The 12,772-nt window shown below is 41.4% G+C and overlaps 2 protein-coding genes across 2 annotated transcripts; one reads left to right on the top strand and one right to left on the bottom strand.

Moving 5' to 3' along the window:
• Nucleotides 1-3,593: 3,593 nt before the first annotated feature.
• Nucleotides 3,594-8,571, bottom strand: LOC115358407 (serine/threonine-protein kinase NIM1). Its single transcript, XM_030050376.1, has 4 exons — nt 8,419-8,571; nt 6,651-6,953; nt 5,678-5,946; nt 3,594-5,509 (listed from the first exon to the last, which is right to left on the bottom strand). The coding sequence occupies exons 1-4, from the start codon at nt 8,438-8,440 to the stop codon at nt 4,757-4,759; spliced, it is 1,347 nt and encodes a 448-aa protein (XP_029906236.1). The 5' UTR covers nt 8,441-8,571; the 3' UTR covers nt 3,594-4,756.
• A 480-nt stretch (nt 8,572-9,051) lies between these two features.
• Nucleotides 9,052-12,439, top strand: pole4 (polymerase (DNA-directed), epsilon 4, accessory subunit). The gene is made up of 4 exons (XM_030050379.1): nt 9,052-9,403; nt 9,638-9,722; nt 11,024-11,065; nt 12,144-12,439. Exons 1-4 carry the CDS (start codon nt 9,158-9,160, stop codon nt 12,155-12,157), a joined length of 387 nt encoding a protein of 128 aa, XP_029906239.1. The 5' UTR covers nt 9,052-9,157; the 3' UTR covers nt 12,158-12,439.
• Nucleotides 12,440-12,772: the final 333 nt, after the last annotated feature.

Here is a 12,772-nt window from a genome sequence, read left to right as displayed (position 1 = left end):
CATATGGGGTCAAGTTGCACAACATACTGACGTCCATGTAATCCTTTTTTAAAGTGCTGCACATTTATTGTCTGAATTCCTTTACAATGATGGATAGATAGAGCTGCTGCAGGCCTAGTTAACCTTATTATTGCTATAGAAAGTACCTATATGATATCACAAGTTGTGTAAGCTGTATTATATAGTTGTAAAACACAATTTCACTGCTAATACTTCTTGTTGACAGTTACTCTGGAGTGTAGTGCATGGATGGAGATTGGGCAATGATGGGTAACACCAGGACATGTGGGTGTATTGTATGGGTGGGTGGGTGGTTAGGGGGAGGGATTGGGTGCACATGGGAAAATAAACAGAATTTACCCAACCTGACTTGTGTTGATAAGCATGTATAGTCGAGTTGGAGGTCACTTTTGATTTATGTGTGTGCCAACAATGAAACAATGTGAAGTGCAAATATGTTCAGTGTAAAGTTGGTCTTTGAAGGTTGGTGGGTAACAGGGGTGGGTGTTAAAAATATCCAACGGTACTTCGATCGATGGCTTCCAACAGCCACTGATGAATAAAAGATTTGAGGAGTCTGAATTGTCTTTGCTGAGATGATTTAATGGGAGAAAATGTCCCCAGCATACAAGATATACATCAGTGCATTCTCAAAGAGAGTGAGTGAGGGTTTGGTTTTGGTTTTGGTGTTTGTACGGAGATAACAGATGCTGAGGAGTAGCAGATGTCAAGGATAAGCAGTTTTGTAATAACTGTGGCAAGCATGACAAGCATCCATAAGCCATGACACACAGTAAAATGCAACATCAAATAATCTATTGTTCCACATTAATCAACAGGTCATAAAGCGACCACAATACATGCAGTGTGTGTGTGTGTGTGTGTGTGTGTGTGTGTGTGGATAACCTTCCTAATGTCTCCATTACAAGATTCATTATCGCTTCACCTGACATTTGTGAACTATGTGCGAGTTCACTGTACAACAAATTAATGTTGTGGTTGTAACTGTGCTTCTCTCTTTCAAACAGCTTCCCAGCCACAGCTTAATCTCCAGTGTTTGGAAAGGAAATGGCCATATAAAGCACTGAGATTAATCTTACCCAACCATCTAGACAAAAGCATATTTTATGACCAGAACACCATGTAGATTTGTCACTCATCCAAAGCTCAAGACTTCTCTAGTGTTGCCAAATGCACTTACAGGCAAATATCAACTTGTTTTTGGCCCAGATATATTGCTTCCTTGCCATGTTTTAGGGGTTTGCAGAAGAGGGGGGGCAGTGATGAAGAAACGCCATCATTTCTTTGAATGCTAAGGAGGAAAACTGCTACGATGCAAATAGCTGTGCAGTATGAGGGTGATAAGAGTTTCAAGATGAGCAATGGTGGAAATTTAGTTTTGTTTTATTGGAGTGATACAGGGTGAATGTGATGCCACAATTTGAAACTGAAAGCCTGAAGGCCTGAAATCTAATTAAAAAAGGTTTTGCAAAATTCAAATTAAGTTTTGAAAGGCTGAAAAAAAAAAATCAAACCTCTGGAAACATGATTTTGAGCTATGCCACTGGGCGTTGGTGCTGACGTCACTTAAACTGTGTGCCCAGTACCAAACACAAGCACCTGAGGCGATCAATGCGAAAAGGAGAAGAAAACAACATACACGATGAAAACAGAATTTTAAAAATGACTGATAAATGATGGATAAAGGCTAATAATCTCGATAAATAGCTGTGTCACTGGCAGAGCAGTCTGTCAGTCCCTCCTAACCTGCTGAACATGAGATGTGATTGGACTGGACTTCTGTAGTTTTTTGGAGTTTCAGGCCAATGCGAGACAAAGCTGCCACAAATCAAATGCACATCTGCAGGGATTCAAAATAAAGACCTGCCTTTTCAAAACTCAAGTTTCAATTTTTCAAAACCTTTTCCCAGACATATGCGCACCAGTTTTCAGATCACCAAATCCAAGGATTCCAACTTGGAGAGCAAACAAATGCAGTGGGACAAGAGCGACAGATTTAAAAATGTGTTGGAGAAACACTTTAAAGAGAGTGCCACAGTGGTGAAGAATGAAAAATCATGACTGAGAATCGATTTGACTTGTTTTCATCCTATCAAAACGTTATGCAAGCAAAATTTAGTTTCAATCTTTCTTTCACGCTTTCATAGTTCCTATCTTTCAAAGCTTTTTTCAGTTGCAAAACATGTCACCATATTTATGCCATAGAGTTAGAGCGCTCTAACATTATTTAGCTTGTTACTGGATCAATGAAACAATTGAATTCTTCCAATGAGAGCAATGTCATGATCCTCACACGACAGTGATCATGTCAATTCTACATAATCATAAGATTAACAGAAAAATCTACAGAGATTTTTTTTTAATCTGTCATAGTGACTGGCTTTTCATACAGCCTTGTGCAACTGTGTAATTGACATAGATTTGCGAATTTAGTTGATTTTGATTCTCCTTTAGCACTTTGGTATTAGACAAAGGTTTGCTTCTTTCTTCTTTGGTGACCAAGTTCTGACAAAAATGTCATGGTTGGCTGCAGAAATTAACAATTTAATAGTTTACTCAAGGGGTCGCCTCAAGTTAAATGATTAACTCTATTCCAACACACATTACTCGCCTCTAAAGAATTACGTACCCCTCTCCCCCTATCGAGTTCCTGTTCATTTACAAAAACTAATGGGAACTGCTACAAAAGTCTTACTCATTTTCTGTGGCATTTTACTATTATGTACTGTAACTAGTTTACAAATGGAACCAATAACAGTAATTTGCACAGAAGTAAATTATTGAGCAAGAGTAGGATTTATAAATCAACAGTTTGAACCAGCAGGTAACTTGATATTTAGTTTCTCTCTCTGTCTGTCCCTGCCCACTTTGAGCGCACATTCCTGTTTGAACAGGGCACATTCATGGCTGGGGGTTCAGAACGTTATTGCAAAATCTACAGTTTATCAGAGTGTCAGTCACTGAACAAGAAGACAACAGGTGTGTGCGTGCACTGGCAGAAACTGGCACAAAATGGCAAAGTGATGGTAACTGGCAATGAGTGATTTGTGGGATCACAGAGGCCGTTTTATCCTTGAGGGAATTCACTATTTTAAATGCAGAGTGAAATTTAAACACCATTAAGTAAAGGCAGATGTGAGTACTTGTATAACCTAACCCTGTTATTATAAAGCACAAAGTGTCATGAGCTCAAAAGAACGCCTGACTTGTTTCGTAACTGGAGAATTCTCCATATACTGTACGATTCTTTCACAATCCATCAGCAGACATCTTCCTAAAAATGCAATCTGGAGCACCACTGTCTTCCAAACTAAAAAAAAAAAAAAAACAGAGTTCTTGTAAACTGCTGGGTTCAACAGTTAAATTTTTTTTAACCACTTAGTTTTGTGAAGTAACAAATCTGTAATCATTCTATGTCCCAATGGAAATTTCCTTGAAGCCTATAAAAAAGCTTTGCATGTGCTCTTTTTTAGAGCAAAGTGAGATGGTGATAATATCCTGTGATATCATGCCTCCTGCTGGAAGGATGACAGGAGGCTGTGCTGAAGAGAGAAAACAGCACAAAACAAGCATATTCTGAAAACATTTTATTTTGTCATTATTATAATTTATTACAATAATTATCTGTATACAGAGTGGCATGACGTTCAGGCCAGTATGCACAAAGCATTTATGAAATGCTTAATTGCTCAAGTCTTGCCTTAAAATGTAAGCAAACACAAGCACAGTACTTAATATAGATACTGAAAAATTCAATTTGAAATTTAAAAAAAAAATGCAAATTGCACAACACTCAAAAATTTCCATGCTTCAGATAAGACATTTTTGTGACAATTGGAAAATAACAATCAGAAAATGCACATATCATACACAAACAGTTTTGATTTCCATTAACACCAATATTAAATGAAGGCATTTTAGGTGCATCAATTTTTGTGTTTAAAACACAACAGTGGATTTCAGTGACAGCTGAATTGGTTCTACATGTGTGCAGTGCTGCTCTAACTGCTAACAGGCTGCATTTAAACATACAGTATTGCATGTTGAGTATATTGTGGTTTGTCTGTGCAACATTTGCATTTATTATTTTTTATCTATGGAACGTACTGCAGCTAATAAAGTTGATTTTAATTCAGACAGCACTTGGTCAAGCAATTTAATGATCATTCAACTCAGTTAAATAATCAACAAATCAATTTCAGTCAATGTGTTCTAAATATAATTCCTTAAATCCCAGGAAATATTTTTCCTGCTTAGTTTCTATATGGCCCAAGCACTCTCTGTGCCTCCCTCATGAGGATTAACCATGGCCTTGAATGACTGCAGCAGATTTATTTTATGACTAAGGAGGATTGGAAGATGCTGATAGCCATATAGTGATTAATTAATCTTGTGCGTCAATCAGCTGGATGTACTGGGTACAGATGAGATCATCAGCACGGAGAGTTGAGAGGTGCCCTAGCCTGTAAGCTGTGACAGACTTACAGAGACAGTGAGGAAATGCCTCTAACGCTAACCTAAACTTTCCTCTCGTGTCTCTGTGGCACAGCGCATCATTTCAACATGTAACACCTCATCACCTGAGCGAGTGAGAGTGTGGGCTAGTCTGTGAACGAGTGTGAGCGCATGTGCACTTTTGCAAAGATGCGATTACCTACAGGCTGCTACCAGTGCAAGTCCATCCTGTGTTCAAAGGTCCCACCTCTGCCACTCCACACACATACTCACATACACATTACAGTATAACGCACACAGCAGAGGGATTGTGTTTATCCACAGCTGCTGCAGACCAGTTCCTTGTGTTCTTATACTCCTCGGGGTAAAGCGATGAGTAACCTACCGCCTCCACTGATCTCCTCTTCTGGACCCGGTGCAGCAGGATCCGGTATGTCCCTGTAAGCGGGCTCCTAGAGTCTGCGCAAGGATTATTCAGCAAATGGGCCGGCAAGATGCCCAGATCCGACAGTAAACCCTTAACTTCCTCCTCCTCCACGCAGAGAGCCTGGGAGGCCTGGGCAAAGTGGGCAGGAGACAGGGACAACATGGCATGAGGATGAGGGTACTCAATCCCCTTCAGCCAGCTACTGCCTGTAATCTGGGTGAGGGAGGAGCGATCAACAGGCAAGGGGCGCAGCATGCCTTTAATGACCAGCTGACACTGATCTGCCACATATACAGGGATGCTATAGGATCCTTGGAGGATGCAGCGCTTCAGCTTTCCCAGGTTCTCCCCGTGAAAAGGCATGGTGGCTGTCACCATGAAGTACAGAAGAATGCCCAATGCCCAGATGTCTGTATGGTACCCATTGTAGCCTTTTTCCCTAAAGAGTTCAGGAGCAGCGTACGGTGGCGAGCCACAGAAACTGGTGAGGACCTCAGTGGGGCAGGACTCTGTGCTGAAGCCAAAGTCACCCACCTTGATGCAGTAGCTGGTAGTGTAGAAGATATTTTCTGCCTTCAGGTCTCGGTGGATGATTTTATTGTCATGCTGAAAAAACAAAAACATCACAGTCTCGTTGGAAAGGATAACATTTTTGCCACTATTCTCAACTCTATACTGCTTAATGACATGACAAATCAAACTTTTATTTTTCACCAGTTCTAAATTCATGGAAATATGAATATTCATGAGGCACAGTAGTCGACTGGAGCTCACCATGTGTTTAACAGCAGAGACAATCTGAGCGAAGACAAGCTTGGATTCCAAGTCAGTAAGTCTCCCCCTGGTGGTGATACGGGAGAACAGGTCTCCACCGCTGCCGTACTCCATCACCAGGTACATTTTCTTACTGGTCTCCATCACCTCGTACAGTCGCACCACGTTGGGGTGGTGCAGCTTCTCCATGCAGCTGATCTCTGAGGAAAACATGGAGTGGTTCTTCTTATCCAAACGCTGCTTGTCCATGATCTTGATAGCGACTCTCTCTGAGGACAGGACAGGAAAGGATGTTCACAGGTCAGTTGGATGGATTTAAATTGGAACTCACCTAAAATGTTCAAAATAAGGTTAAGAGTGACTGCAGAGGTTTACACACATAAGAGGGTGGAAGATGCCAAGAAAAACGCAGGAAGCAGTTACACACGGCAACTGGTCTAATTTAGTTGGAAGATTTTTGCAGTAATACCTAAGGTATGAAAAAATGTGGATAAAAACAAATATCCTCCCTTTTCTGTGGAAATGATTGCACAAACATACACATACACAAATATACTCTCTTTGTGTCGTGTGGTATTTCCCTACAGGCATCTCAACAGAAATTAAAGAGGAAATACTGCAAAGCAGGGCATGAATTCCCTGCAGGGGGTGGGGAAGATCTGGGGCGATCATAAAGGCTTATTCAGGCGACCACCCCATGTCCATGACTATTATTATTTATCTTGACTTAATACCTCCCCACCGCCCCCACCCAGAGTCCCAGTGTGTGCTTAGGAAAGGCTAAACTCTGGGCAGCCCACAGCAATCAGTGGGGAATGCTCAGTATGTCATGTTAGATGTTTGCTAGATCTGACCAGAGTAACCCACACAAGATGAGTCTGTTACAGATGGAAACAGTCAAAGAAAGAGAGGACAAATACAAAACTAAATGAATGCCACACCCAATACAAACACTTAACTCCCCATTCCTCACCTTTAGTCAAGGCGTGGATGCCTAGCCTGACGTGAGAGAAGTTGCCCTCTCCGATTTCCCCCCTCAGTTCATAGAAGCCAATCCTCCGCCCCAGCATCAGGTCATTGACAACCCTCGAATTGTGGGTCATGTCATAGACGACCCTCTCAAACGGCGTCTGCTTCATTCTCTCCTCCTCGGTCAGCTCCGGGATGGCTCGGGCCAAAGCGGGAGACACCGGTTTGGTTGCCTTGTTCACCGGAGAACACTTAGCCTTGGATTTTTTGTTGTCCTTCTGCTTCGGCCATACTCTTGATTTGCCGGCTTCAAAGAAAGTTGAAGAAAAAGATGAAGCATTCAAAAGCACATGCATAAAATCCATTCAAGTCAGTCAGCTTTGTGTGACAGGAGGCTGTGTATCCTGTTCTAAGTAAGCAGCAGCAGCCACTAGGATGGTACAGGCATTATTTCTAGAGTAATATGTGAGCACGGTGTCACCGGATGCCAGCCAGAGACCATTGTGTGGTTGCGTGCTTGATCTGCTGTTATTATTGGACTGTTGGTGGAGCACAAAGACCCTGGAACTAGGCTACAGGTAAATGTGCAGACTATAGGGTGGCTGTTCTGTCTATAGGACGGTGGTAATGAGATTGGCCTCCATTAATCTCCATGCTGACTTCCTTCATCCTATGGCAAAATGTCTGGGCTGCCTTTACTGTAACCTTAAGCCTGCATTTTATGGGTCACAGAGTTCATGTCTGGAAGTTGGGACATCTCTCTCTGGCTCAAAAATAAGACGCATTACTGCCCTTAATTTGGAAAAAACAAACATGAGGGAGAAGCTTGCTGATTTAGATTTTAAATTAATTTGAACATGTAAATATTTACCCCATCTTATATCCCTCTCTTGTGGACATTTAAATAGGGAGGATCCAGCTTTAAACACTGGCTACTATTTAAGTAACATAATTTATTTTCTAAAATGTATATCAAAAATTTTTGAGTGAATCCCATTTTAAATAAACTTTAACTATGATGTATCGTTTGCACAGGAAACTGCTGACCAGTATTTTACAGCATGTGCACCAGAGCACTTTACCACAGCAACAGGATCAGACTATCAACCCATTATGTCATATAGTGGTGAGCTAGTGACAGACAAATAACTGCTCCAGATGTCAGCATGTGTGGAGAGGTGAATAATGAGGTAAATAACTCAGCTCATCAAGTTACATTTCTGTAGATCAACAGCTGTATCCCTGTGCCTGTGCATCCTCAGGAGATAATTCAGTTTAGCCCATGATGGACTTAGTGCAGACTAATCAAAGTTGCAGATCTTCGGCCAACACTGCCACTGCCTGCCAGGATTAGAGCACTTCTTTTAGACACCTCAGGCTATTAGTGGGTTTGTTCGGAACACAGAGACCTATTTATACTGAGTGGAAAATCCGCTAACTAGGTGACTGCAGGAACATGAGTTATTATAGAAAGCTGAAACACTGACTTGGATGGTGGAGTCCAAAGCATAGAGTTTTTACTAGACAAAATGCCACACAAAACACACAAAACAATATTTAGCCTATGGCAAACTTTTCTACAAAACATAATGAAAAATGTTTGAAAATCTATTCCCCCCATTACAAGTAGTCAAAATAAAATTCTGAACAAATTGTAAACTTGCGTCCAAGAGTTGCCAGAGTTCTTGGCAAGTGCCATTTTTCTTTTTCTTTTATTTTCTTTCTTTCTTTTTTTTTTTTTTTTTTAAATGAAAATGAATTTGCAGACTTACCTGGGAACTGCGGGTCCTTCATGTCTGTCCGTCGGGCTCCTGATAGCTGACTGCGACTGCACACGTGAATGAAGCCGCTGAGGACAAAGGCACACCTCACGCCGCCTCTGCCAATCCTATTAGCATGATCTATTAATACTCATTAGGTTGTCTGCCACGGACAGGAACGAAGGAACTGCTGCCTACACACTTTTGAAGAATAAACCAATCAGCCTTGGATGAAACCCAGAAACCATGCAGAAGAAAAACTCAGAACATCCTCTTGTCTTATAATACCAAATTAATTCTAAAATAATAATAATAATTATAATTATAACTTAAATTAAAGAAATTTCGAGGGTATGAAAATGTGTATCACATGGAAATTTGTCTGTTAAATATAACTGATTATGTTAGATAGACGCATTAAGCCTGTGTTGTCAAAATATATTTATGTTATCTGCTTAACATTTGGCCTTTTGGATACCTTGAACAACCCCCTCGGCCCCTAGCGTCAGAACCAAGTTACTTTGATTGGCATTAAATTTAGCCAATCATCAGCGCCTGCTTTGTAACGGCACCAACCATCGTTGAGGAATCGTTGGCGGGAGAGGAAGGGGCGGGACTTTATCGGTGCTGGTGGACCAATCATGGCGCGGAGGAAGGAGGAAACACATGCTGGCGCGCCGATGTTGTTGTCGTGCTATGTAGACAGCAAGCTGCGGGTTTTTTCACAGCTCGTTTGTGTACGAACCGGAGAATGGCAGCTACGGTGGCGACACCTGTCACCCCGACGGAGTTCGAGTCCGACCGGTGTGTGAGTGAGGAGGAGGGCCGGGGGAACGAGGCGGAGGAGGAGGGCGGACAGCTGACCGGGCCCGTCCCCGCGGTGGCACACAGCCGTCTGTCCAAACTCCCGCTAGCTCGCATCAAGGCGCTCATGAAAACCGACCCAGACGTGTCTCTGGCCAGCCAGGAGTCTGTTTTTATCATCGCTAAAGCCACGGTAGGTCGCGGCTCCGCAGAAGACAAGCCAGTGCTCCCGTCCGCTGGCTCTAGCTCGGGTTGCTAACGCTAGCAAGCCCGCTAAGGGGCCGGTGTGCTCTCAGTGCAGCCGGAGTCTTCACCCAGAGCTCCGGTCAGCGCAGCCCAGCCCTGACAGCACTGACAGGGGCTTTCATTAGATTTATACACACTCATGTTAGCCGAACTGATGTGTGCCTTGTTTTCTGTCCTCCAGGAGCTGTTTGTTGAGATGATCGCCAAAGACGCCCTGGTGTATGCCCAGCAAGGAAAGAGGAAAACTTTGCAAAGGAAAGACTTGGGTCAGTGTTAAGGAATGAAAACACCGGACATGACTTGAGAAAAGGTTTAAGTTGTGGTCATAGAGCTAGGTGTACATCCTGCACATATTTGACTGATTAGAGTATTACAGTTTTTAAGATATTATTCCAAAACTCTTCACACTAACCACAAAACCTTACACCAAGCCAGAAAAACATTATACATCTCTTGCAAAACTTTTCAAACTCTACTGAAAGATTTGCAGCAGTGCAGCACACACAAACCAGACTACACGCTGACAGGCTGACAGTATAAATCAAAAGCACTAGGCTTTGTCTTTTTCTGTATGCTGGGCAGCAGTTTGTAATAAAGTTTTGTCATACATGTAGGAACCACATACACACAGGTATCCAAATGTGTGAGGTAGGGATGTGTAGTCCGAACGTAACACACTATCATTACAAATGAGGTGGAAAAGTTATTTAATTTTTTTCCTGTCAAAATTTTCCACTGTAACTCTCCTCAAACAACAACAAAAAAAACAGTAGAAGAAAACGAAAACATCTGTGCTAGAAAACAGAACAGAACAAATTACGCAATATATCACCTTCTCAGGGGCTGGCCATAAGCCTTCATCTTACTTCTTCACTTCCCCCTCCTCCTCTTCCTCTCTGTCCAGTATTGGCCTCCAGTGTTGTCCAAACCAAATGTTTATCGAGCTCTGATTTGTAAGCAAACTCATAATCCACAAATCTTCTTCTCATGTGTCAGTGTGGAAAGGCAGTTGGCAGGATAGTGTAGCAATGTAGAGAGCAGTGTTTACAGTTTGCTGGAAGTGTGTTATTAAAATGCAAACTGAGTGTAAAGCAGAGAAGGTGCATCCAGTTTGACCCACTTAAGGTAAATGCACTGGCTGTTAAGTGTTCATGGTTTCAGAGCTGGGCCCTCAAGAATCGCCGTTAGTGTTTAAGCATTCAGGGAAAAAAATAAATGAATAGAGCTTTATCACAGCAGGCATTTCCACATGATATATCAGGATAACTGCAGGTGTCAGTGATGACCTGGTAGACCTGCATGGACCACATCCTTCATCAGTGTCACCAGTAATACCTCTATGTTTATTCTGCTGTTCATGTCAGCTGTTCAAGTGGCTGCTGTAAAAAAAGCTCTATTACTGCCCACACTGATACATGACACGGCAATAGACTGACCATATTCAGGACACCTGCCAGCTGTAGGACCCTGCTGTGCACACTGAAGGCCTGACTGAAGTTTTGACTCTCACAAGATCCTGTTATCTGTCTTAATCAAAAATACTCTCTCCTCTGTTTTGCCACTGTAGACAACGCTATAGAGGCCATAGACGAGTTTGCTTTTCTTGAAGGTAAGCTTTACCAAGACATAAAGATTCCTCAGCTGTTCATTTACTGCAGTGTCTTTCCATTAATAGGTGTCAAAGTCTTTTGTTTTAGTGTTGGTTTGTTGTCTTTGTCCCATGTGTTAGCAGTTTCCCACGATGCAGCACATGGGAGAGACATTTTGGCCAAAAGATAAATGATGGTGGTTAGTTGTGTGTATAAAATATGACCCCAGATGGCCACATGGGGGCACTATAAAAATGCTGCTTTAAAGGGCCTTAAATCCCAAACTACAAGTCCAAGTTACATGAAACTTGTTTGATATATTAGACAGCCAGTGTCTGTGGTGATGGATTCTCTGCCATTGGGAGACTTTTTTGTTTATTTATTTATGTTAAACAATTGCTTTGATTCAGTTTTCATAACAGTGTTTCAGGTTGAAAAGTGCTTAAGCCCATAAATTCAGTTCTCATAATCCTTGGCTAAAACTTGTTTAAATTATACAGATTAAAAAGAGTTGTACTAAATGAGGTTGTACATTGTGTTACCTTCAGGGAACAATGGATGTATTCCTTGTTGAATTTCAGTCCTTGCTGCATTTTCAAGGCTGTGTCAGCAGCGTTTCTTAATATTTAGATTATCCGGTAGCAATGAGGTGCTGCCTCCTGTCTGTGCCTGTATGATGTGACTTTCACAGTCTCTGGATTGACGTCCGTACCACCATGACCTTTGCTGTGGTCACTGTAGCCTGATCTTTATGCTCCTGCACATCCTCAGAAACCTTACAGCCCTAAAATCTTGACATCTTGACATCATTTATCCTCATGATTGTAGCCAGTGGTTTTATTCTTGTCATTTATTATTTGAATAAATGTGTGTCAAAGCCAAGTGCACTTAATCAGCTTGGATTGCTCATGTTTTTTGCATCATCATCACCAGATCTTCCCTTTAGGTTAGCTGAACTTGTTATTTACAGTATTTTGTACCTTTATTGGTAAAAGCGCCATGCAAGTGCAGTTATTACTTCAGAGGTAATTGGGATTGAAAAATGTAAAATAAATTGTAATAAATGTACTTACTCTTGTTTTTTCCCCCTCTCTGAAGGTACACTGGATTAAATACCCCTTCAGGAGTGGAGGAACATTGAATATTTCCAACCATCTGAGAAATTTTCCGTAACAAGGACATGTTTATCATGGAAAATTTTCTGGTACTTTTGTAAATCAGATTTTCAAATTGGACATTTGTAAATGCTTCTTTTCTACAACGTGCCATCAAGATTTTTCATATTTAACTGTGGTGGTTAGTGTTGTTCTATGCAGTCCTTTTTTTTTTCTTTTTTTTTTGTAAATACTTGTCAACTCTACTTGATGTTGAAATAAATTTTAATTTGAAACTCACAATTTCAGGAATTTTTATTATAATAGTTGTATTTATCAGTCTCTCTCTTTAGCCAGTTGTCATGTTTATACTGGCAGATTCTGATCATTTATGCTCTACTAATTTGTCAGGCTCCTAACTTGTAAAAATTTGTTCCCACCACTTTTTTGGGCCAGACATCCGAGACTGTAGGGTTGCCAATCCTTTTAACTGGCAGATTGAAGTCATTTCAGGCAAATTAAATCAAATTATGTGTTCAGCGAATATTATTTTGAATCGGTCAGATCTGTGGAAGTTGTTTCTGACATCTTGAAACACAAAGCTGTTCGCACTATACGTGATCAATGTCCGAA

Source organism: Myripristis murdjan, chromosome 4, assembly GCF_902150065.1.
Source record: "Myripristis murdjan chromosome 4, fMyrMur1.1, whole genome shotgun sequence".
NCBI lineage: Eukaryota > Metazoa > Chordata > Actinopteri > Holocentriformes > Holocentridae > Myripristis > Myripristis murdjan.
Note: the sequence above shows the minus strand (reverse complement) of the source record. Positions and strands in the feature narration are given on the sequence as shown.